The sequence below is a fragment of the Aquarana catesbeiana genome, linkage group LG01 (genome assembly GCF_042186555.1).
Source record: "Aquarana catesbeiana isolate 2022-GZ linkage group LG01, ASM4218655v1, whole genome shotgun sequence".
Lineage (NCBI taxonomy): Eukaryota > Metazoa > Chordata > Amphibia > Anura > Ranidae > Aquarana > Aquarana catesbeiana.
This window is the reverse complement of record NC_133324.1, coordinates 752,604,609-752,632,584: the sequence shown is the minus strand read 5'-3', so window position 1 is coordinate 752,632,584 and position 27,976 is coordinate 752,604,609. Positions and strand designations below refer to the sequence as shown.

The following is a 27,976-nucleotide window of genomic DNA, read 5'->3' as shown; positions in this document are numbered from 1 at the left end:
GGCTGTCCACCAACGTTTACCATCCAACCTGACAGAACTGGAGAGGATCTGTAAAGAGGAATGGCAGAGGATCCCCAAATCCAGGTGTGAAAAACTTGTTGCATCTTTCCCCATTGCATTAGATCTGAACACCAGGCACAAACATTCTCATTTAAATATATTCTTCATTAGCCACAAGGGTATTAATCCACTTTGTGTGACCAGGTGCCTTTAGAAATCTATATATTTACCATGTAAAGGTAGCAGTGACATCATCACTGTACTGTACCTAGACTGTGCATAGAGCAGATTGGTGGGAGGGGCCCAGCAGGTCCAACCACTACAGGCTGCTTGCAAAAATAATATAAGGGGGAGGGGAAAAGACCAGGAGAGAGAGCAGCGGTGACCGATCTTTATTACTGGAAGTGGTTTTACACTGGATTATTGCACAGTAAAGATGGGCTCGGGCGTGTTTGATATCCCACGCGCCCGATCCTGCCAGGAAGCCGACACTGTACACGGTTAATCACAGGCAGTGAGACATTTCCCTGATCTGTGCAGCTGCAAACCATTTTTAGACACTATTATTTAGACACTATTATCCAACAGTTCAGGTTTAAGGGAAATCTTCAGAATGTTATTTTTGAATCAATTGCGATTTTGGTGAACCATAAGCAATTGGGTAAATAATCTTGCAAAGTAACATGAAATGATTTACAATATCAGATAAAATTTAATGGAACATGCAGGTATCCCAGCTTTGCAATATCCTTAAGCTAGTTCATTAAGGCATCAATATCAATTGAAACTGGCAGCAAAGATAGAGAATAAGTTCAACAGCAACTAAACACAGAAAGAGAGGCAGCGTGTGCTGTTAATTAGACTGGTGTTCACAGGGAGGGGGTGTTGGACCGCCAATGACCCAATTCTCGTAGTGCTGCCAACACCAGCTTTTTATCTATCTATTTATCCTTTTCTCTAGCTCCCTTGTTACCTCCTTTCATGCTCGTCTTCAGGACTTCTCCAGAGCCTCTCCCATCCTCTGGAATTCCCTGCCCCCGTATATCCGATCAGCCCCTAACCTGTCCACCTTTAGGAGATCCCTGAAAGCTCATTTATTCAGGGAAGCCTATCCCACACCCACCTAACAACCCCATCAAATCATTCCCTGTATCTATTACCTTTTGTACCACCACCCCCTCCCTTTAGAATGTAAGCACTACGAGCAGGGCCCTCCTGTCCCTTCTGTATTGTACTGTAATTGTGCTGTCCCCCCTCTACATTGTAAAGCACTGCGTAAACTGTTGGCGCTATTTAAATCATTAATAATAATATTACTGAACATATAGCTTGACTGCATTACTGTAATAAATTACGTGGATTTATTTGGTCTTTACATTTTCATCTCCATGTGAGTTGTCATAAAAATCCCCAAAATGAAATCTGACTATCAGAGTTTGGACAGCAAGGTTTGACTATTACATGAACTTTTGAATTATTTACAAAGATTTTAGGTAGGAAGATGCAAATTGGTTCAGCAATAGTATTAAGTAAAGACGTAAAGACTTTTTAATAACTAGACGGATGAAGAAACTGTTTTGTCTGGTGAGCTTTGCCATGGTTACAGGACTGAAATGAAGATATACAAATGATGTCAGTGCATGTGAATATGTGCCCTGTACAATATTAAGCTACTGCACTGTTCCGTGAATACTAATCTTCAAGTCATTCATGTAAAGGTAAGCAAATTAAACCAATTTCTCCTCAACAGGTATGAAAATCATTATAATGTAAATAAATTGTAAATTCCTACAAACCTGGCAAGAAGCTAAACATACATTCAGGTATTTTTTCAAAATGGAACTAAACCTATCAATTTAAACTGTTAAATTCAAGGTATGCCATGAATGATAGTTGTCAGAAGTGCTTGTGCTCTTCACCAAACTTGTCACACCATCAAATGGCTGATGCCGTAATTGATCGCATGTGCAGCACCATGGAAACTGCAGATCAAACCAAGGCTAAGATGGCCGCTTCCTCAATTGTAAAGGTTAGGAGTGCTTAGTTCCACTTTAGCGTGTACTCCGGAGCACACTCTTATGATGTGATGAACACTTGCAGCAAAAGATGTTTGGGGTGGGGGCCAAATATCACTGCTGGAAATTGTAAGCAAATTATTAATCATGTGCTTCCAGTACATAAAGACAGAACTTATGCTTCATTTTCAGGTACACTGAAAAAAGACAAAATTGATCTACAACAGCAAAGCATTTTTAGAACTGATGAATCACCCCAAATGAAGAATAAAGAACGACCTTCTAAAGTACACTGTGTGCACTGGTTAGAGTACATTCAAAAAAACATGTGGAACAGCAGAGATAAGGCATACCAGCAAGAACTTTAGCCCAGGGATTACTGGCCATCACAAAGGCTCAGACAGGTTACAAGGCGAATGCACAGTACATTCTGTGTACAAGCATATTGATGGAGCTTGTTTTTTTAATCCCATTCTTCTCCTATTTTGGGTTAGGCCAGTAAATGATTGCTAGATTCTGACCTTTACTAGAGACGTGTTTATGTCAGCAATAAACAGAATTAAAAAGGTGGGACTGTCTGTTCACTGCTAGCAATCTGGCTTTTTGTCAACTTACCAATGTCATCGTCTGTTCGGTCAATGGGATCTTTTTCTAGGCAGTCTCTAACAATATCTCGGCTCATTAAGGGATCAGATGCTCTCTCAATATCCTCTTCATCATCGTCATCTTCTGAGTCTACAGCAGTCTCTGGCAGTCCACTCAGGTCCATATCTCCGGGCTCACTTTCTGTGGCCTTGTAGAAATAAAAATAAAAAATAAAAATAAACAGTAATATGCGACGGTTCACAATTTCTAGACAAACAATAGAACGTGCTTCATTCAAATTTGTGATAGTAAAGAACTGCCTTTATCTTAACCAGAGCAGATGCCAAGAGTCCACCTGTCTAGATCAAATTCAGGGGTTTATTGATCAACGGTGCACCCCAAAATTCACATAATGTTCACCCATTTCCCTCATATGATTCAATTGCAGAAATAATTGAATCAATGGTTCAAATATTGATAAACTGACCCCACAGTACTAAAGGGTAAAAACATACTCCAACTGTAGATCGGCATCTGATTGAGCAAAAACTGTTTTTTTTTCCCCTCAAATTATTTTGCAGTGTAATACAATTTGTAAAAATAATTACTGAATTATAAAGCATCAAAATCTTCTTAATGTATTGCCTGCACTTGCACAGAAATGATAGCACAGTCAGTAGAGATTCAATGTTAGATTTATTCAAACCCTTGTGATACTTCTGACATTTTCAAAGATTCCGCTCATTAATTTACTGCTCCACAACTGGGAATACTACAGCAAAGTTCCATTTGCCTGTGCATTTAAAAAAAAAAAATATATATATATATATATATCTAGTATATTACTTTGTTTAATAGACTGTGTGTTTTTTTGCCACTGTCTACATGAGACATTCTCTCATACCCCATTGCTAGGAAAAGATTTATTCTCAGATACCACGCAATTGTGACCATATCCACTAGTTATCAGCCCACTGGTTAAAATAATTGCTTGTGTATGTTGCTTTTTAAAAAAAATCAAAAAGTTTCAGAAAGTGTCAATGCAGACATTATTTTTTTCAAAAACACAGAACATGCTACTGTAATTAAACCTATTTTAAAAGGTCACTGGCGATTATAGGAAAATGCAATACTCTGCAATTTTACTTCGACATTTGTGAATGTGTTGCATAAGGCTAGTATTATCACACTGCTGTCATTATTCCCTGCACAGCTTCTAGCCTGGAGAACATTTTCCATAGCTATATTATAAGCACATAAGGCAGCTCTTCCTCCTGATCCCATGCTGCTATGCTGCCTACGGATAATATGAAAAGCCATTTAAAGGCAACTGTTAAAGTTCTAGTTTGTATACTGGCGACAGCAAAGAATAGACCGTGAACATGGAAAAATTCCTCCCCCAAAAGAGGGTCTTTTGAAAAACAAATGCCTTGACTACATATAGTGGAGTCAGGCACAGCCCAGAACAATGTAGTTTATTAATTCAGGAATGGCGTAAACTTCAGACTGGCAGTTTGCAATGCATATGAGCACTTAGTCCATTCTCCAAAACATAACTTGCTTAAAAAGTATCCTCTGTGAAAATGAACCCTGTAATAATTTTTATGGGGACGACTGTTAACGCATGTAATGTGTAGAATCCGCTTCCAGACATTTCTAATGCCATCAGCGCTACCTTACACAAATTCAGTTACTAAACTCTTATCCCAATAGCACATATCTGTCTAAAACCTGATAGATTTTATTATAGCTGTAGGCTTTAAAAAAAAGAACCCTTTAGGAAAAAAAAATATTTAATTAAGGAGTTGCCAGAGCCAATATTTAATAATTTGTGGAAACCTAAATTGTCTGATGAGGATTACGATGTAGTGTATCAGTATGACTGACATTCACTTGCATAATAAGTGACCTTCTGTGGCCAACAAGACTAGGTAGCGTACTTCACTATATTATGACGCAGTCCTGTCAGCAGTGAAACAGTTAATGAATCACGGATGACTAATAATAATATTCTAGAAAACAGATAAGTGTGACAATACTCCCGCTGAGGACATAATGAACCAACATTCAATTTGTCTGCACTAATGCAGTGTTCCCTAGCTGCCACGGTGAATAAGCAGCTGCTATCAAATGCTGCTAGGTAGCCACAGGCAGCAGAACTTCAGGAAAGAACGCCAAAGGTGAGCTATAAAAATTGGAAGTAGACACGTCTGCATGGGGAAATAAAAGCTGCCATAAAATTCAGTCCTGCAGCTTTTTTATGTTTTTGTCAGAACTGGGTGGGCGCACACTTCTCCAGCCTGATTTAGCATTTAGTGACTACATTTCCTACCACCACACTTCCCAAGTCATGTCAGAGCACAGCGACATCCAATTCTCTACTTAGACACTCAAATCCAGTTTACCGCTGTTAATGTGTCTGTACAATGCAGACATCCATCTTAAATGCACAAGCCTCTAGTAATAACGTTTTCATTTATTTACTTTACTGAATGTTGCTGGTATTTGCTATTGACAAACCTTAAATAAAGGCAAATGAGTGCTTCCATCATTCCTCTTACTCTAAATACAGCAATCCCTTGTGGTTTCTTCCCTGCATTTGCAACAACACAGTCCATCACACAATAATTGTTTTATGGCAGCACGTGATCACACTCCGGAATCAGTGCTGCAGCTAAACATACAACGTTCACTACACAAATGTATTATTCAGGTGTGTCCTCAGGTGCTCCAACACAAGCCAAAAACGTATTATAGGCAAGACAACGAGGCTACAGACAGACTCGCAACAACGTGTGTCTTTGTGATGTCTATCCTAATCAGGTGGCCAGTCAAAAGATGACAAAATCACAAGCAAAATCTAATTGTAAAGTTGCTGCTACAGGCTGGGTTCACACTTGAGAACACAGCGGCTCACAACAGGAGTCCGGTGCGTCTCTATTCACCGTTTCTGGTCCGATTTCAGCCCGAATTTTGGGCTGAATTTGGACCTGAAACGGACCAAAAGACGCACCGGACCCGATCCGGAGATGTGTGAACGACTCCATAGAGAGCCGGTCACAATCTCCTGCAATGCAAATTGGATGCGAGGAAATCTGCATCCAATTCGCGATAGTGTGAACCCAGCCTAAAGCAGTATTAAACTCAAAAACGAAAATGTAGCAAATCCCTGCACTAAGTGCAAAATGGAATATAAATCAAACAAATTATGTGTACAGCAGCACCCAAAAACATTTAGATACAAATGCACTATAAGTCTGCGCAGGCACAGCAGCTCATTGTCTTGAATGGGCTGCTGTACCTGTTGGAAACGGAGGAAAAATGTCCGTGCAATTTTGCCCCATGCCACTTGCACTGCATTTTTAGATGAGTGGGGGTGCTAGTAAGAATGAATGGCAGCCCTGCACATCTGTAAAAGAGCAGTGTGTTTTGGCGATTCCCACACCCACCTGCATAAGTGTGAACCTAGCCTAAAACAAACCAAAAAAATGTTGCCCAGTTTCAATGGTTTTTAATAGTTTTGTTAATCATATTTTAGTAATTAAAGCATTTTAAAAATGCTTAACATTTGTCAACAATTAATGGTGATAAGAGAAACAGTTTGTATGCTTTTATTAGTTATTCAAGAATACAATCTCAGAATGGCACTTACAGGCTGTATATAAGGACTTGTAATCTTCAGCACAAGGAACTGGCCTATTGATAACGTCGCTTACGGCAAAACGTATTAGGACGGAGCCTGTGATAAAGTCATCACACTTGCTAGATGTAGCTATGGGTAAGTTTTCTTTGATGTGCCTTTATGTACTGATGCAACGTAAGTACCTTTCTGCCATTTGGTAAATAAATATAGTGGTTTTACACTATGAAGCTGTGTCTTTGTTTAATATCTGTGACATTGGCCGAGCGAGATCGAAGGCTATATTTGGGCCCTGCTGCACACTTAAAAATGGTTCCAGGTTGCTGCATATAGATTTTTGAGAACCCCTTTAGCATATATTGAGTGTGGTAGACCTCTTATTATATGGGGTCTTAGTATCTGTTAGCAGCAGATGGTAATACTGGGAGCAGATTTCACGAGGTGTCATTGAAGACTTTAAAGCGGGGTTCCACCCAAATTTTGAACAATATCTGTATGTATTCTCTTCCTTGCCTAGATGCTGACATGCCGTTTAAAAAAATTTTAATTGCCTTAATTACCTTTTATTTTTCTATTCTTCTTTGCACTTCCTGGTTCTCCTCCCGTGGGAGTAGGCGTGTTTCTAGCCTCTCCCAGACTCCGCACAGACTCCTGGGAGCTAGTCTCAGGCTTCCCAGGATGCCACTGAGCATGTGCGGGAATGAGCGGTGAATGCTGGGAGCACAGCATTCACCACATCCAGGAAATAAATGCTTGTGGGCTTCAAATGCCCACAATGAAGATGGAAACCGCCTGCAGTGAATAATATAAGTTATTCTTTCCGACGAAATCTGACACAGGCGGACATATTACACACAATATGTGAGTATGTAATGCTGAGAAGAAAAGTTTGTGAATGAACTAAAAAAAAAAAAAAAACGATAGATAGGTGGACCCCCGCTTTAAGTTTCATTCACAGCATGAAGTGGAATTTACACAATTAGGTCTTTTTACATTGTTTCATATCTATATAAAGATATATATCGCAACAATTTTTGGTTAATGAAAAATTTTACATATTGCAGCTTACCAATCCTTAGATGTGGTGATTATTATTGTTTTATTTTCTAAGGCTTTTTTCCTTTTATTTACCCTGGTGATCCCGCCAATAATACACTTCCCATCCTAGGGTGTCTGCATGCTAGATGAAGTACTAAAGCAGGCACCTTTGGGTAGCAGCATTGTCAGTCTGAGGAGAGGTAGTGTTAGACTAACAGATTTCGATGAAAATGAATAACAAAGATCCAGCTAACACTTTACAGTAACAGTTTTTTGTTCTTTTGGGATAAAGGTTTTACATAAATGAATACAAGTTGCCCACTGTAAGCACCCCTGTCTGTGTTAAATGGTTTGGCTCAACCCTCTAACTGCTACTTTGTCTGGACAGCTTGGTCTTTTAAAGGAAGTTGAAAAGTAACAGATTTAATGGTCATATCACCAGGTGAAAAAAAAATGCAGCACCACATCTAAGAACTGTTGAGCTGCAATTTACTACATATTTTAAATATTTAAACAATAACTTATTAGATCAATAGACTTGTGTTTCTGTACAGGTAAATCGCTTTTGTAAAATAATGTGATCAGCAATTTTGCAGTATAAACCAATAAAAAAGTAACTGTTACTCAGCCTTGAGAAATTTGGGACGCTGTGTAAAATCTACATAAAAACAGATTGCAATGATTTGCAAATCTCATAAACCCACATTTTATTCATAATAGAAAACATGAAAGAAAAATCAAAGACCATTTTAAGAGAAAAAATAAGGTCATTTTGAAATTGATGGCAGCAACATGTCTGGAAAAAGTTGGGACAGAGTAACAAAAAGCTGGCAAAGTAAGTGGTATTAACAAGGAACAGCTAGAAGAACATTATGCAACAAATTAGGTTCATCAGCAACAGGTCAGTAACATGATTGGGTATAAAAAGGGCATCTTAGAGATAGTCAGTGTCTCAGAAGACGGGCAGAGGTTCACCAACCTGTGAAAAGCTGCATCAAAAAATTGTCAAACAATTTCAGAATAATGTTCTTCTACATAAAATTGCAAAGACATATCACCACCTACAATACACAATATAAAAAGATTAAGAGAATCTGGAGAAATCTTTGTGCAACTGTCCAAGGCCAAAACGCAATACTGGATGCCTGTAATTTTCAGGCCATTAGGCGACATGACACTGCATTAAAAACAGGCATGGACACTGCATGGGCTCAGGAATACTTCCAATAATCACTGCTTGTGAACACCGTTCACCATGCCATCCGAAAGGAAAAGCTCTATCATGCAAAGAAGCATCTGAACATGAACATGATCCAGAAACACTGCTGTCTTCTCTGGGCCAAAGCTCATTTAAAAGGTCACATTCTTTTTGGCAACCATGGACTGGGGAAAAGTCCTTCGGACTAAGAGAAAGGGACCTTCTGGATTATCAGCGCTCAGTTCCAAAGCCTACACCTCTGATGGTATGGGGGGTGTATTAGTGTGTATGGAATGGGCAGCTTGCACATTTGGAAAGGCACCATCAATGCTGAAAGATATATCCGGAATTTAAAAGCAGCATATGCTTAGGTAAGAATGGGACAACATTCCTCTCCCAAAATTCCAACAACTGGACTTCTCAGTTCCCAGACATTTACAAAGTTGTTATTAAAATAAGAGGGGGAGCTACATTGTGATAAACATGGTCCTGCTCCAAATTTTTTAGAATTGGGATTGTACTTTATCACCTTTTTGTTGCCTGTCCCAACTTGTCTGAGATGTGTTGCTGCCATCAATTTCAAAATTGCCTTATTTTTTTTTTTCTTAAAATGGTCAATTTCCTTAGTTTAAACATTTGATAGGTTTTTCTACTGTGAATAAAATGGGTTTATGACATGTGCAAATCATTGCATTGTGTTTTTTTTTTTTTTCCGAATTTACACAACTTGTCCCAACTTTATTGGAGTTAGGGTTGTAGAAACATGTCATACATCTGTGTCTTGTTTTGTCTACACACAGTACATCCAAAATTGCCATTGGACACCAAAATATTGTCTTGTTAAAGCAGAGTTCCACCCTGAAAATTTTCCACATTTCCCCAGTCCTTGATTAATAATGAAAACATTTGGAGTGAAAAACTTTTTTTTATTACCAGAAGTGCCCTGTTGCTAGATGGTGGCGCCTAATCTGCCACTTCCTGCTCCGTGGCGCTCCGCATCACTTCCTCCCTCGCCTGTGCTCCTGGGAAATGCGAGTCATCATTTCCCAGGAGTCAGTGGGCAGGAAAATGACGCAATTTAAGGTGGATCTATGTTGCCATACCAACAGGGTGGGACCTTCTTCCGTCGCCGCCCGTTGTTATGGCAACTTGATAAACAATCGGTGCTATGGCCGCTGGAGCATTGCGCATGCGCGAGATCAAGAGGTGCATGCTGGTTACCCAGCATGCACCTCTTGATCGGTTATACAGGAAGAGGTTGCGATTGGGCTTCATATGCTCACACTCATCATGGTAACGGCCAGAGGAGGATCAGCTAAATTGTAAGTTAAAAAAAATATATACGATTACTATCCACTAGCATATACACATATAGTTTATATGTGTTATTTATGCAGTGTGAGGGGGTGCCTAGAAAAAAAAATGCGTAAGGCCTGATGCATTACGCATTGTCACTTAGACAATCATGAAATATGAACACCAGAACCTTTAATAAAAGTGTGACAGAAGACACAGAGGTACGTATCACAATCATTTTTCCCAAAGAGTGCGTAAAATCAAATACTTGTTTTCTTTTAGTTTTGGTTAGTCCAGGGAAGGGTATGTTTGTCCCATCAGAGAGATTCCCCTTGGTACATGGGCAGCAGTTATTTTAAAGTAAGGGCAGGTGTCTGTCTTGCATCAGGGAGTAAAGGGGAATCTTCCATCAGAGTCAATAAGGACCAATTCTGACCTTCAGTTTTCAATATGGTAATGTGAACAGGCCTCGCCAGATCTCTCTGTTACAAGTTTACATAGAACAGGTTTATTGTTGAAGCTCCTTCTACCCCATGCCAATAGGTTACCTGTTTTTATTTTATTTTTTTAAATGTGGGATCTAAAGATACCAGTCACCACATTAATAGATTTGTATACAAACTGCACCAAGGTTAAATGCTGAAGAAGAAACAGATCTGTTGACAGTCTACCCATTTTATTTTCCAACAGTATACAAGACAAAGGAAGCCAACGCAAAAAGCACACATGGGCCTCAACGGAAGTTCTCTGAATGATTGTTTTGTCTCATTCATTTAACCAGATAAGTCTGTCTCTCCTGTAATGAGTGTTTCTTCCATGCAAAATGCTTGACATACAAAATTCAGGAGTAAAATTAATATTTAAAGAGGTCTGTTATGAGATCAATGCTGAGAGCCATCTGAAGATGCCGTTTCATGATTTATTCAAATAAAAGGAAAAAAAGAGGCAGCAGTGAATAGTGTTGGCTGCGTCATTTTACCTTCTACATACGCACATTTCAAAAATACAATAGTGGTAATGCAACGTCGTGATGACAAAATGTTAAAAAAAAAAAAAATACACAACATAGAAAACTCTTTACACAGGTTTAGTTATCTCACCAAGATGTTGATTAAGCAAGAGGGAACATCTTTTCTTTTAAATTGCTAGCTGTCCAATTAGGGGCCCTTGTGCTTACCATGACAGCCATGCCTACAATACTTAGTGATAATTCACATTATTCTGGCTCATTTCTATTGCATTGAATATGCATGAGGGTAGCTTACTAAAACATGCTAATACGTTTTAATCAAATGTTTTTGCTTTCTTAATCATAAACAAGCTATTAAATGGTCATTAATACAAATTAAAATGCCTATTAAACTACCACTGCCAAAATAAGGCACAAATCATTTTTAATTAACAGCTTATTTTGTAGCGTAGTAGTTTTTTATGGTTTCACTTTTGTATAGATAAAATTAAAAAAAAAGGAATAAATATACATGTACACTTCAACTGTATTTTACAATGTCAAAATCAAAGGTTACTTTCTTAACAGACTCCCCACTCCCCCAAATATTACATAGTTATATACCGTAGTTAGTAGGGTTAAATAAAGATATCAGTCCATCCAGTTCAGCCTGAGAATATGTGTGTGTAACTACTGTTTTCAATATTCTTGTATGCTGCATTTGCCAAGAAACATCTAAAGGTTTTTTGAACTTATCTACACTCTCTGCTGACACACCACCAACTGTGGAAGGGAGTTCAGCATCCTCATGGCTCTAACAGTAAAGAACCCCGTACAAAGTTTGACATTGACCTGTTTCTCGTCCAACTTTATTGTGTGGACGTGTGTCTTCTTTGGAAACCCAAGATCACATTTCCTCCCAATGCTAGAATCATCATTCAAGGATTTTGTAGATCGCCATCATATTCCCCCTTAAGCAAAAAGTTTAATGTTAGCAGTTGTTCCTTCAACCCCCTTATTGGCTTTCTTGCCCTTCTCTGGACTCTCTCCAGTTCAAGGACATTGTTTCTGAGGATTGGTGACCAGAACTGGACGGCATACTCAAGATGCGGCTGAACCAGAGTTTTGCAAATATTTTACAAGCTCAACTAGTTTAGCTGTGTAATAGAATGATGAACACCTCTATACCATGCAGACATGGTCAAGAAGCTGTTTTCATGTTTCCTTTTTATTGGTGACATGTGTTTTCCTGTAAGTATTTAAAATATTCTTTCAAATGGGCCTATTGTATTTGCCTACGAGTCACAATAAGAGCGACACTGTATAGCAAGAATCAAAGCCCACCTATTACTATCTTTTTAAGCACCATCCTAATCTTATACTGTCAGTTTTCTGAAATTCAGCCAGCATGTGGCTAGGTTCATCTGAGTCCCATAACTAAAACTGCCACATTTGTTATAGAATTCCCAGGATAGATTAACCGCTTCCCGACCAACCGCCGCAGTTACACTGTGGCAGGTTGGCTCCCCTGCGCGAGCCATCGTAGCTATACGTCGGCTCGCAGGGTAGGGATAGCAGGCGCGATCCCGCTGCACAGCGGGGGTGCCGGTGCTTGTGGTCGTCGGACGTGATGACCGCCTGCCACGAGCTATCGTGAGCAGGAGAGACAGAACAGGGACGAGTGTGTGTAAACACACACTTCCCTGTTCTGTTCTGACAGGAGTGACAGATCGTGTGTTCATATTAGCTAGGAAGCACGATCCGTCACTTCCTCCAGTCAGTCCACTCCCCTTTCAATTAGAATCACCTCCCAAGGAACACAGTTAAACCCTCAAACGCCCCCTAGTGTTAACCCCTTCACTGCCAGTGACATTTTTACAGTAATCAATGCAATTTTATAGCCAATGGTCCCAAAAATGTGTCAAAATTGTCCGATGTGTGCGCCATAAAGTCGAAGTCACGATAAAAATCACAGATCACCGCCAATACTAGTAAAAATAAAAATAATAATAATAAAAATGCTATAAATCTTTACCCTATTTTGTAGATGCTATAACTTTTGCGCAAACCAATCAATATTCGCTTATTGCCATTTTTTACCAAAAATATGTAAGGATATTTATTATAGCAAAAAGTAAAAAATAATCATTTTTTTTCAAATGGTCGCTCTTTTTTTGTTTATAGCGCAAAACATAAAAAATGCAGAGGTGATCAAATACCACCAAAAGAAAGCTCTATTTGTGGGGAAAAAAAGGACACCAATTTTGTTTGGGTACAATGTCGCACGACCGCGCAATTGTCCGTTAAAACAACGCAGTGCCGAATCGCAAAAAGTGCTCTGGTCAGGAAGGGGGTAAATTCTTCCGGGGCTGAAGTGGTTAAGGACGTACTTCTCCTTAGTACAGCTTTACTTTAATGTAATCATATCACAAACTTAACCACTTGCCTACAGGGCACTTCCACCCCCTTCCTGCCCAGGCCAATTTTCAGCGCTGTCACACTTTGAATGACAATTGCGCGGTCATGGAACACTGTACCCACATGAATTTATCATTTTTTTCACACAAATAGAGCTTTCTTTTGGTGGTATTTAATCACTGCTGGGTTTTTTATTTACTAAAAAAACAAAAAAAGCCAGAAAATTGAAAAAAAAAAAAAAAAAGTTTAAAAATAAGTAGTTTTTCTCCTTCACTGATGTGCGCTGATGAGGTGGCACTAATATGCGTCACTGATGAACACTGATAGGTGGCACTGGTGGGCACTAATAGGTGGCACTAAAGGGAGGCACTGATGGACAGCAATTGATGGGCAGCAATGACGTCGTCCCAGAACGAGAGTTGCACCACCCCTCTGTCATTTGACGGTGGGTGGGCGGCAATCGGTTAAACAGCAGATAAAAGTTCATTAAAAAATTCCAACATTTTAAATAGCTACATATAAGTATCATTATACTGTAGATATGATGGCACCTTCCTATCTCTGTCCAATGTTTCTGGTCTGCAAGCAGAAATTAAATTACAAGCAGATTCTCAGTGCTGCCCACAGATTGAAAGTGCTGTACGGCTCTTGCTGAAACCATCTGTCAACACAAGATGAGCTGAAAAGACCCACAATTAATGAATAAATGGCATCAGAAATCATATTCTGCCACAACTATAAACCGAGTATGAAAAAAAAAAAAGTCCTAAAGCCAAATATTCAGTGAGATCTGTCATAGCTGAAAAACAAATCTGGTGTCTAATTAGTGTGCATCATGTACTACAATCCCAGCAATGGAAGTCATGTGTTAGACATTAATAGCTGCACGAGAATTTGAAACACATGGCACTTAACACTCACAAAAATTCCACTTTGCATCTATTACACTGGTCTGATTGTTCTCCTTGAAAATCCAATAGTCTTTTTATACCTCTACCCTCTTGGGTGTCTGGAAATCATGTGATCTGTACAGGAACCTAAACAGCTATTAGTGCTCTGGTCACCCTGGCTGTACAAAAGGATAATGCTGTCAAGGTTAGACTAAAATAGATGTGAGTCAGCATTTAAATAAGTGAACTCAAGTTCAGAAAGAGAGCAGGCAGTCATGGCACAACAATACTTTTATCACTTCCCTCAAGCACATCTATTACATAGAGATAGCTCTCGTTCTCTCTCTAGATTAAATATATCTATAGAAATATTTATTGAATCTATACAACAATGAAATGTAGGGCACTGCGTGCCAAATATTGGGTTAATAGTGGCATTTTGAGAAACCAAAAGATCCAGAGATCCAATGATATAACAAACTAAAAAAAATGGAAAAAATTGAAAAAAGGTTGGGTGTGTACAGTAAGAAATCTAAAGTCTAGTCCATGTTGACTTTATAAAAGAGAACCTCATATTTATTTGTATAATTAACAATTAAAGTGTTACTAAACCCACAACAGTAAAATCTGTCTGTATATGCAGAATAGCCTGCTTGTTATATTCACTGTGGAACCTAAGGGGTTAATCCTCTGCATTGTGTAAAAAGGCCGTTTTATCCTGTATGCATAGATCCTTCCCTCCTGCACTGTCTATCTGGGGAAGGCCGGCTAACACACAGGTAATAGCCAACCTGCACATGCTCAGTTGTGTCTTTTATGCTGAAAACATTTCCTTGTTGAGCTGAGTTTTTCAGGTCACATGCTATTGATATCACACATGTGGGTGTGTATACAGATTCTGAATGACAGCCCAGTCCCTCCCTCCCACTCTTAATGGAGCCGTGTGAACAGAATGAAAGAGAATGTCACGCAAATGTAACTCCGCCCACACAATTTTATTACCTATTAATAATACATTTTATGTTGCATACATCTCATTTTTAAATATTTTGCTGTGTTGTGCGAACTTTGTTTTTTAAGTTTGTAAGTCTTTTTTTTTTTTTTTTTTTTTTTTGTGAACTGAGCATGTCATTGGCACAGCACCAATTAGCACTGGCCGGATCGTAGGTGAGGGTTCACAGATACAGAGGAAGTTTCGTCAGAAAAGAGTGAAATCTCCTCCCCCATAAACACTCTGGAATCGCTGGGACCCTGCAGATTACCACCCGACTGCGATATACAGCAGAAAAAAAAAACCATATATAGCGGCAGTATTTGCATATAAAAAGAATATTTAGAAGCTGTGTGCACTGTGAGGGGGGCAGATGATGTGTTTTTATATTGCTGGGTTTAGTAACACTTTAATAGCAGTATTTAGTCTCCATGCTAGTCTGAATATATGGCTATGTTACAGGCTGGAGCAACATATTTTATAGGTCACAAGTCAAAAGAGAGCATCATGAATAATTTGGAAGGTCACCAAACAAATAAAAATGCTACACTCCACCAATACCTATTTTTGGAGCAGCAGTACTAATCAGTGCTAATACAAGAACTAGTAATAAGCTTTTCCAAATAATGCAAAAGATTGCAATGATTTCTAAAGAACTAGGCATCATACACACTGGATGTTTTGCTATATCTCCTGGACACCTTTCCTCCTGGCAGCAGCATTTTGGCAGAAAAAAACGCTTGACGCTTGTAGACACATGTAACACGTTTAGGCACCTGCTTAGGTGTTAGATCATTTCATTGGCTAGAATAATATTTTTTCTAGTCACTGAAATGAATTAATTGTGCATAGCATTAACGCGCATTTACACACGTTTACACACGTTAGGCATTTTTTTCCTGCCAAAACAACGCTGCTCCTGGACGTGCTGGCTGTGGGGTTTTTTTCTGCCTCTAAACACCTATCTGTGCATGGACTCATAGGCTAACAATACAGGGGTGTTTAGAAGCAGGAAAAAAAAAAAAAACTCTGGACGCCCCTAACAGCAACTTTAAAAATGTCCATGTGTGCATGAGGCCTAAAAATGCAGGCAGCAGTTCCCAGGAGCTGCAGTTCAATAAACAGAGAGACCCGCTCCAGGTGTCTTAGCCACGATATCTCCTCCCCTAACAGGTAACGGGTGCCGGCTCAGTATGCAGATAGCATATAACAGAAATAATTATCCAGATGGCTGCACTCCAACAAAATTCTCTTTATTAATAACAATCCATACAGCAAAAAAGGATAAAAAGATCGCTAACACACCAAAACTACTGGTGCTTACTCATAGCTGAATCTTATACTCGTGACAATGACTCGTATATACCTATAGCAATACATACAAGATGGACTTGAAAGATTGAGAGATTGCTAGTTAGTGCTAAAACAAATCAGCTGGAACCAAGATCTTCACAAATGCCATAACAGTCACATTCTTGGTGATGCGGTTTAGGTAATTAACTCCAAATCTCAACTTCAATACATGTGTTTCTTAATATAAAGGTTTACCAGAAAAATACACCTCATCTAAGGATAAAAAATGAACAATAAAACCATCAAAAGAAAACAGGGCACATGTATTGACATGTTACATGTGTGCATTGAAAGCTGGGGGGACCTGTGACACTAGTGGAGAACCCTTATATATAAGATTGTACAAAACATCAAATGTTATGTTTGTGCAAATATACCATACATAAAAATTGGCCCGCAGGGTTATCAGCACGAAAATTCCCACAGCTTGATACAGAGCACTCCGAACACCATTAACAGGCTTAATCACCCGTGATGCTAACATTTTAACTGCCTTCCCAAAATAGAAGGACTGAATATGGAATATTTAGGTTTAAGAAGATAAATGTATGCATTGGGGGCAAGGAGAAGGACCATCGTTATGGTGTCTAGATGTATATACACACACATACGTGCAGGTGCACAACATTTCCACAAATGTGTTTTATTTTATTTTTGCTTAATCCTTTACCAGTGTAGTGGTACACATTGTCACTTCTACTGGTATAGATTTAGATCAAAGTGGTGAATGACAAATCTCGTTGTCTCAAAAGCAAATAGTTGTGCATCCTATTGGAATTATCATGAAGACCCTGCTTTTAACCCAAGTAGATCGATATAGGAACTCACTCATAATAATGAGTGACATCCTACTCGAAATTCATACCTGCCGGTATCCTAGCGTTAAGAAGATCCAATAAACCTCTCTATTACATAGGATCTTGAACTTATCTCCTCCTCTAACTAGTGAAACAATTTTCTCAACTGCCTGAATAACTAGACCAGAGACATCTTTGTGGTGTATGTCATTCCAGTGCCTGGCCACATTGGTGTTGTGATCTTTTTGAATGTCGTATAAATGGTCCTGAAGCCGATCACGCAGCTGCAGTTCAATACTTGGAGGTTTCCAAAGCCATGGCTCATACTTTCCCCCTGTGCCCAAGTGTACAGACCACATTGTGTGGTTTGTTTTTCTTTGTGTCCACAGAAGCTACCTACATACATAGTTAGGGATGCACCGATACCGAGTACGAATACCAATACTTTTCTTTAGTACTTGCCGATACCTACTGCAACTGTTTTGTTTAGACTTCAGCTGTTAGCAATGGTACAAAGCATTTAAACATTATTTACAAATTAAACCTTTTCTTTTGTGTTTTTTTTCTTAATGTGAAACATGTAAATATATGTTAAAGGTGTAAAAATATTAACGAACAAAGCAAACAAAAAAAAATAAAACGTTTTTTATTAATAATAGTTTATAAAATAGAAGTGAACAAAAAAAAAAAAAAAAAAATCAGCAGGAAAATAATTAACTCCTTGTTCTCTTCTCCATTTAATTAAGGCTGATTAGAGTAAATTAAGAGTTAATAAGGGGTTAAAACAGAGGAACATTTAATAAAAAAAAAAACTTGACAGGTTGTTTTAAACTGACTTCATCTAGAGATCAAAGTTCATCCCTTTGATCTTTAGATTAAGAAACAGAAAGCTACAAAAAGAAAATGTTTCTTTTTACCTTTCTGTTTGAGCGGCTGAGCAATGTTGTTGATAAACATTGCCCGGCTGCTTTTTTTTTTTGACAGCTCCAATTGCCAGGTCTTCATTTACACTTCAGCTGTCATCAGGGGAACCCCACTGACAGCTGAATGAGTCATGTGGCGGCCCCGCTCCTTAACAACCAATAATTGCATGTTTTATTTTTTTTTATTTCAGCTGTCAGTGGGGGAATCCCACTGACAGCTGAAAAAAGTGAGCCTGAAAGTATTGGTTTCAGGTATCGGAGCAGTTGCACGAGTACCGATACTCGTGCAAATGCTTAGTATCGGCACTGATGCCACTATCAGGGCAACCCTATACATAGGTCATCAAGTTACTCAAATATTAATTCAATCTCATAGCAAAATCAGCACAAATATAATGCAGTAACACTAATTAAAGAACTACAGATAATAGAAGATGAAGTACAGTAAAACCTTGGTTTTGAGAGCGTTTTGCAAGACAAGCAAAATGTTTTAATAAATTTTGCCTTGATATACAAGCAATGTCTTGATATAAGAGTAGCGTCACGTCACAGCTGAGTATAAAAAAGAAGAGACGAGCCTCTAAGTGTAGCAATATGGTTATATTTAATGAAGGTACAACATTTAGCAATATATTGCTACACTTAGAGGTGCCTCTCTAATCTTTTATACCCTGTAAAAAAATGCTGAGATATACAAGTGCTTTGGATTACAAGCATGTTTCTGGAACGAATTATGCTTGCAAACCAAGGTTTTACCGCATACAGAGAAGCCAGCAGTTAAGATTCAGAAGTCCTGGAATAATTAGCAAGTATCTAAAAATACATTAGAAAAGGAAATATATAAAAGGGAAAATAATGTCAATTTTAACAGTGTAAGTGTAAACTGATTTATTATATAATTTTTATATCATAGTCTTATGGTGCTAATCACTAATTGTGCAATGTTATCTGGGCTTTCTAAAGAGAAAGCTTACCTCTTGCTGCTTGTTTTATGATAGTCTTGGTCTAAATTAAAATTCAAACAGGATCCTATATACAGCATAGAGAGGAAAGGATGAGTCTGTCATCTATTATTCAGGGGTGTGGTTTGTGTTGTTTAAGTTTAAACTATTGAGATACAGTATGTTCCCAATATAGACTATATAAATTAACTGCAGTATTGTCGCATTGTTTAGTGGTACAATATAAATTGTACAACTATAGCTATATAAAGCCGATGCGGGAACAGTTTACATTACCAAAGTATTTGCAAAACACATACAGTGCACATTTATTGATAGAATGGGGAGGGTTTAAGCTGTCAAATTTCCCTTTTTTTGTCTTCCTCCCACTCACCAGATTTCCTTAATTCATTTTGTGTCAACAAGACAGCAATAGGGGGAAAATCTTCCCAAATGACACTGAGGTTCCAGTATTTCCTCACTTGTAATACAATCCCAATTCCAAAAAAGTTGAGGCACTGTGTAAAATCTACATAAAAACACAATGCAATGATATGCAAATCTCATAAACCCATATTTTATTCACAATAGTAAACTGAGGACATATCAAATGTTTCAAATGAGAAAATGTATAGATTTAAGAAAAAAATAAGGTACCGTATTTATCGGCGTATAACACGCACTTTTTCCCCCTGAAAACAGAGGATAAACCGTGCCTGCGTGTTACACGCCGATAATATGTTTTACCAACAGGGTCATGGGTTTGGGGGGCTTTGGGAGGCTTCTGGGGACATCTTAGTACGCCCTCCCAGAGTTATCGAGCCACACTGTTGCTGTCACTATAGCTGTCGGCTATAGTGCGGTCTGCAAGTGGTTAAATACATAAGCTACAGTACATATCATCATAAAATCTCTGTGCACAAGGCCAAAACGCAATACTGGATGCACAGAATTAAAAACAGGCCTGATGCTGTGATGGACATCACTGCATTGATTCAGGACTACTACTTTCAAAAATCAGTCTGTGAACACGGTTTAATGCGCCATCCAAAACAGCAAATGAAAGCTCTATCATGCAAAGAAGAAGCCATATCTGAACATGATCCAGAAACGCTGTAGTCTCGTCTGGGCCAAAGCTCATTTAAAATGGTCTGTTGCAAAGTTGAAAACTCTTGTGTGGACAAACAAATAGAAAGCTGACATTCTTTTTTGGAAACCATGGCCTCCACTCCCTCCGGATTAGAGTGAAAAGAGAGGGACCTTCCGACTCATCAGTGCTCAGTTCAAAAGCCTGCATCTCTGATGGTATTGGGGTACATTAGTGCATATGAAATGGGCAGCTTGCACATCTGGAAAGGCACCATCAATGCTGAAAAATATATCCAGGTTTTGGAGCAGCATATATTCCCAGACAACATCTTTTTAAGGGAAGGCCTTGCATATTGCAGCAGGACAATACTAAATCACATTCTGCATCTATGACAACAAGGCTTCGCAGTAGAATGGTCCAGGTGCTTAACTGGCCGTCCGCAGATCAGACCTTTCAGGTATTAAAAATATTTGTCACATTGTGAAACAAAAAATATGACAAATACAACCCATGGCTATCAAGCAGTTAGAATCCTATATCAGGCAAGAATGGGACAACATTCCTCTTCCAAAACCCCAGCAACCAGTCTCCAGACGTTTACAGAGTGTTGTTAAAAGAAGAGGGGAAGCTACAATGTGGTAAACATGGTCGTATCCCAACTTTTTTGTGCTGCTGCCATCAATTTCAAAATTACCTTTATTTTTTTTCTTAAAATGGTACATTTTCTCAATTTATGCATTTGAGACTTGCGAATAATTGCATTCTGTTTTTATGTAGCTTTTACATAGCATCCCAGCTATGATGCTGTAGGGTTGTAAAAGGAAAAGAAAGGGGGGAGAACAGGTTAAGTTTGTTTTCCTTTGCATATTAATCTGGTACTGCTTTATAACAAGAATAAACTGTTACATCAGAGCTAGATTTTGCCTTGAAAGACCAACTTTTTTTTTTTTTTTTTTATATATATGGGGTATAAGTTACCACCCAAAAAAAAAAACATGAGCAGACAAGGATGGGCTTGCTCAAATCTGCGTGAATGGTGGGATAATGACAGCACTTGCCTAGCCAAGAGAGCTAATGGACCTTGGCTAATGCACAGCAATTTCTTTTAGACACCTGCCAAGTGTTTCCCATGACTCCAACTTTATGAAACTGAAAAAAAAAAACCCATCTTCAGTGGACGATATAAAGCACAGAAGTGTATACTCTGAAAGTCACCGCTCATTGTTCATACAACTTAGACCAGAGAGGTCCTTTAAAAAGTAATGAACAATTCCCCACATATAGTATGACTTCTTACAGTGCTGACTTTTCACACAAAAACAAAAGAAAATTATATATGTGTTTCCTCTCTAAATTATTTTCAGAATATTTAACAATTTGGTAGACTGTAGATGTTTGAGAACAGAGTTCACACACAAAGCTTCATGTCCCTCTAAGGCAGTGGTTGTCAACCTTTCTAGTGCCATGACCCCTTGATAAAATTTCCCAAGTTGTGGGGACCCCTAACAGTAAAATTATTTTTGTAGCGTGGGTTATCAGCACCCAAGGCAAGACAAGTAATTTGTGCCCCTAACCCACTGACATTTAGCGCTCCCTAAGCCCCTTCTACTCGTACAGTATTAAAACCCCTTATGGTACATTTTAGGATGTACCACTCTTTCTCTTTGTTCTCCTTTTATCTCTCTCTATCCTAATTTCTTGTTTTTTTCCCCCATCCCTCTCTCTAGCCATCTTTTCTTGTTCTTTCTCTTATTCTCTCTCTCTCTTTTTCTTTGTTCCTCCCCCTCTTTTCCTCTCCCTTCTGTGTATTCTCTATTTTTATTCCTTTTCTTACTCCTTGGCGGGGGGTGGGATGCGTGGCAATGCTGGGGGGGAGTTTTGATCAGCCAACTTAGGTGCTCTTGATCAAGGTCATCTGCTGATTTGAGAACTGTTGTGGGGACTTTTAATGGCAACTATAATCACAGGTAGTGTTACTCACTGTGTCTCCGACTTTGTGGTGTCTCGTAACAGTGACACCTATGCCGAAATCAGGGGATAGGGTCTCCTCCAGCCCATCTCAATTCACATTCCTCACCAGTCAGATGACCTCTAGTCTCTGCCCCTCAGCCATGGCGTGAACTGAATGGAGGCTGAGTGGGCGGCCGTGGGCTCCAGGAACAGCCCAGCTGGGCGGCCACAAAAAAGCTGGGAGAGCAGCGTGGGCTTCAGGAACAGCTCAGGATTCGGTGACCCCTGACAAATTGTCATTTGACCCCCAGGTTGAGAACCACTGCTCTAAGGAGTTTGAAGGGAAAATATAAATGATTCTCTGATTATATACAGCTCAAATCACTTTACTTCTTTACGATTACTACCAGTCAAGTACTGTGCCTGCACTAAGGGTGGCCATAAACAGAGGACGGCTTCCTGGGAATAATGTGCAGGGTGACAATTGTACTGGATACTGTCAATGTATCTTGTAATGTAGCCAATGAGCATAATCTGCAGTCAGACATCCCATGTGACATGGATATTTCAAAGAGGGAAAAGATCCAATATAAAAAGCACTTCCCCAAATGCTGAAAGTGCTTATTATTACCCTCCTCATCCACAGTAGCACTGAAAGTGGTTGTAAACCCTTACAGACCACTTTTACCTACAGGTAAACCTAGATTAAGGTTACCTGTAGGTGTAAGAAATATCTCCTAAACCTACAAGGTTTAGGAGACATTTGCAAAAGACTTGCACTGATGTCTACGGTGCATGCGCACTGAGTGTGCCGTTTCCAACGGCAATCGTGCCGTTAGTGACGTCATCGCGGCTCCGGCCAATCACAGCGCCAGAGCCGCGATACCCAGAAGGAAGATGGATGCTTCGTGGAAGAGGGGACAGCGGTGACAACGCAGGCTCCTGTGTCAGGTAAGTGACACATAATGGACTACAATGCGATGCATAGTAGCCCATCCAAAATGTTACTTTTCATACATAGGCATCTGCCTTGTACAATGGGGGGGATTCACAGTTATTCCCACAGCCGCTTTGTAACGTATGTGTTGCTGTCCATAATGTACCCAGTAAAGCTGTAAAATGACTATGGTACAGCTATTGGGCACAACAGACTTGTACAGGATCACATGGCTCATTACAGCTTCAGCTATGTGAGGTGACAGCTGCCCTGACAGATTCCATTTAATGACCACATAATGCCTTGCATACATACATCAAATGAAACATCACAAATTCTGTACACCACTGAAGAAGTAATCTCATATCTTACCTGGTAGATGTCAGACAAGCTGCTGCTCCCAGAATCGCTAGTGATGCTACATCCTGAATGACTGGAGGACACCTGGGTCACCTGTGGATGTAGGCTGTCTGTGATATGCAGTTTGGTGAAATCAGCAGGTAGCTAAAAGAAAAAAAATGGCAATCATCAGAAATAAGTCGAGGTTGGCTGATTTTAATACACAATATGTTCTTACAGTATTGCCCATGTGATGATAAAAATAAAAATTCTGAGGCATTTATCATGCAAGGCTAATAGATTCCAATGTCTGTGCTAGCTACTATACAGAAAATAATACATTTTGACATGGGTTCCCTAGGAACAATGGAATGCATGAATCAACAGATGGTGTGTTTTCCCCTACCTGGATTATAGATGATGTATTTCCTGAAGTAATTAGACAATTTAGATGCTACGTTAAATATGTGACACAACCCTGGTAATTATTGGAAGCCAATAGGACACATACGAAACAATGCTGTCTTTAATTCCTATTCTGTACGTAACCATATGAGTTCTGCAAACCAAAATCTTTAAACTGCATTAGGCATTGTATTTTTAGAACCTTAAAGTAGGCATAAACTCCCATACATGAATTTTACCTATAGGTAAGCCTATAATAAAGCTTATCTATAGGTACTAAAAATATCTCCTAAATGTGCACCGTTTAGGAGATATTTACTGTACATGCAGCCAGTGACATCACCTGGGTTCCTTCAGAGTCCTCTGCCATAAACAGCAGCTCCAGTGCGCATGCGCTGGAGTGATGTCATTGTGGCTCCGGCCACTCACACACCTGGAGTCCGCGAAACCGGAAAGGAAGACCGGGTGAAGATGAAAGCCCTGTCACCGGTCATAGCGTGCCGCTGGAAGGGCTCCATTGTAAGGCAAGTTTCACATAATGTGCTAGTATGAGATGCATACTAGCACATTATATTTTGCCCTGCAGGTTAAAAAGGAAAAATTGCCAGTGGTTTACTACCGCTTTAATCATTTTTTCAAACCACAAGATTTTCCTTTTAGATTAAAAATTACAGTCTTCTGTGGAAAATATAGTATTTGAGAGGAAAAACATATTATTGCAGATAGAGAACAGTCAGCTATAGACATGATCATAATCTACACCAGACAACATGAAAATACCCTTACATCTAAGGCAACAAATATTTCAGTTATATATTTTACTCATGCAGATATTTCCACCATAGTTAAAAGCGAACACTGAACCTCTCACATCAGTCTCTACCTCTGAATATAATCATGCAGACACAACAACCAATAAGTACTGAATCAAACTCAGGAAAATGTACACGTTCAATAAAGGCAGTGACCCTAGGGAATGAAACTCTAGCATGGAAAGACAGAAAGCATAATGATACTGCACGATAGCAAAGCACCATCTCTGGTTTATAGCTGTGGCCCAAAACAAAATGACAAAACTATAGACATTATATATATATATACTGTATATATATATATATATATATATATATATATATATATTTATTATGCACAAAATTAATGCAGTAATTTGTTCACTGAAAAAAAAATGTCATGCATTTTTAAATATAACTAATTCTAATTCAGATTAACGTCCAATACACAGGAAACAAACCATGCAAATGAATATAGGGTACTGCAAACTACCAAGGTTTTATGGAAGGAAGAACAGCTGTATTCCTTTCAGCACAGTTAGAGAAAATGCTATCCACTGGTATGTTCTTTTTTTTCGTTTTTTTTACAGAATTGTATTCTTATTCATAATGCAGGTAACCTATACACATATACAACAGACAACATCTCAATGAAAAGGAAGAATGTTTAGATAAGCAGAACCTAATCGCTGGCAATTACCAGTTTGCTTCTTTATCCGTAGGCATAAGCAAGTTGTTATTATAATACTACAGATATTGAAAAGGACAAGCTCTATAAAATGTGCCAGAAGCCTATAATTAGGTAGTATTCAACATGCTAAATCACCTCTCCCCTTTCTTCTCCGCATCAGGCTGCAGCACCCCCACCTCCCAACCTACCTCACTTACTAGCATTAAGTGGAACAGCTGCACTGACAAAGACTGAAGTTCCTGGGTACAGACATGAGCAGATAGAAAGGCAGTACAGTCTACCACAATGTAAGCCACTAAAATTTCACCAGCAGAGATCTCAAGTCTTGAACAATTTCTGGAATAATCTGACCATTTTAAAAACTAACATCCCAGCTACAAACTTTACAGCCATTTTCCTCATTACACACTTGTGGCTTTGCATTCGGAGTGCATATATTTTCACTGTAATGTACGCACATATTATACACCACGTACAATAAAATGTATGGATTATAACAATATGTTTATATTTTAAATCGTGATATAACAGAGTACTACAGCCAAGAAGAAACCATGTGAAATAAAATCTCAGGTTTGTGTGCATTCATTTCCGTTGGTAGGATTGTGAGCTTAGGCAGTACTGAGCTGAAGATTCCTTGCAGGTAGCCAACCTAAAGTGTGATAACAGCATGTTGTCCATTTCACTGCAATGGAGTCAATGTTAAGGAGTCTGGAAATACCTGTCTTGGAAAAATGGCGGTCCAGGTCCCCATATTTCATGTGAACAGATGCCTAGGCATTGGGGCAGGCGATCTCAGCTGAAGTGGAAGATCAGAGACCTTCTGATTCTTTCTCCTTCAGCAGAAATCATGAGACTAAAGGCATTTACTTACATGTCCAGTCACTGTAGTATCCCAGAAAAAAATTGTAAACTATAATCACCTAAATCTGACACCCAGAATCATTTTTCTTTGTGTAATCTCTCTGCTTTGTGGTTTATTGGCTAGCATACCACGCCAATTTCTACCCTCAGAACTGATAGAAAGAACATGCTAGTCAGTGGCCAAAGGAGGAATTTCCACGCAAGTCTTCTTACAAAGAAGTATTGTGTGTTGTGATAGATTTCCTTTGAGATTCCTTCAGATATCAAATGCCTATTGTCAGACTTCTATCATCATCAAAACAACCATCTCATCCATAAAAACTGTCAAGGTTTAGAACTGACAGAACACCTAAGGATGGTGCCAGGGGTGTAAGGACAAACATACATGATTGTGCAATGAGAGGATATTCCTATGTGATGCATATTTATTTACTTGGCTCTTGCTCACTTTACTAAAATTCCACAAAATAAATGAGTGTTTGCAACATATTACCATTTCTGAGAACTGCTACAGGTGCATCTCAAAAAAAAATTGATTATTATCAAAAAGTGAAGCTCAAATATTATATAGATTCATTAAACACAGAGTAATACATTTCAGTTTTGATGATTGTGGCTTACAGCTAGTGAAAACCCAAAATTCAGTATCTTAGACAATTAGAAATTGTGAAAAAGTTCAATACTGTAGATTCATGGTGTCACATTCTAATCATCTAATTAACTCAAAACACTTGTAAAGGTTTCCTGAGCCTTTAAATCAGGCATGTCCAAAGTTCCAGTTTTGAACGGGCTACCGGATTATTTGGACATATATATATATCTTTTGTGGCCCCCAACAATCTCCCAGCACCGGGGCTACAATGCTGGCTGCCTTGGAGGCGAGAGGGAGGAGTCGGGATGAGTGCCGTACACACAGGAATATTTTCTGTTTACATGGCAGCCTCTGTAATAGGCAGTCCCATCTCCTGCGCTGCCATTGGACGACTGTTCTGTCCATCATAGGAGGCAGGACTTTCAATTAAAGAGGCAGCGGAGAAAACAGGAGTTTTTCCTGTATGTAATCTTTTGGTGCTCGTCGTCCCCCCCCCCCCCCCGTCCCCTCCAAGGCTGCAGATGGATGGGCATCAATCAGTCTGCATTCCTGGCAATGGTGGGTACTGCATTCCTGGCAATGGTGGGTGCTGCAATCATGGCAATGGTGGGTGCTGCAATCATGGCAATGGTGGGTGCGGCATTCCTGGCAATGGCGAGTGCCGTACACACAGGTGTATTCCCTGTGCACATGGCAGCCTCTGTAATAGGAAGTCCTGTCTCCTGCGCTGCCATTGGATGACTTCCTATTAAAGAGGCCACAGAGAAAACAGGAGTTTTTTCTTGTATGCAGTCTTTTGGCGCTCATCCCACCCCTCCCAGGCTGCAGATGGATGGGCATCAATCAAGCTGCACTGATAGCTATGGCGAGTCTGCATTCCTGGCAATGGGGTAGCTGCATTCATGGCAATGGTGGGGGTGCTGCACTCATGGCAATGGTGGGGCCGCACTCATGGCAACGGTGGGGCCGCACTCATGGCAACGGTGGGGCCGCACGCATGGCAACGGTGGGGCCGCACTCATGGCAACGGTGGGGCCGCACTCATGGCAACGGTGGGGCCGCACTCATGGCAACGGTGGGGCTGCACTCATGGCAACGGTGGGGCTGCAGATGGGCACCGACTTATTTTGCTTCACAGTTCTTTATTTAAAATTTAAGTATTTTTCCTGAAACTTCCCTCTTAAAGTGAAGGTGCGTGTTATACGCCAATAATAAATATATCCAAAAAACACGCCTGAGCTCATCTCTTTACTCACACACAGCCACAAAGGCAAGAGAAATCT

General features: G+C 39.4%; 1 protein-coding gene across 15 annotated transcripts in view; it reads right to left on the bottom strand.

The window, feature by feature from the left end:
* RAPGEF2 (Rap guanine nucleotide exchange factor 2) overlaps positions 1-27,976 on the bottom strand; it is a 396,941-nt gene that overhangs the window by 46,295 nt on the left and 322,670 nt on the right. For all 15 annotated transcript variants that reach the window (XM_073605965.1, XM_073605972.1, XM_073605900.1 and 12 more), the window contains 2 exons: positions 23,384-23,515; positions 2,631-2,808 (listed from right to left, as the gene is read on the bottom strand). In XM_073605965.1, coding sequence (XP_073462066.1) covers positions 2,631-2,808; positions 23,384-23,515 — 310 coding nt within the window. The remainder of the gene's footprint in view (positions 1-2,630; positions 2,809-23,383; positions 23,516-27,976) is intronic.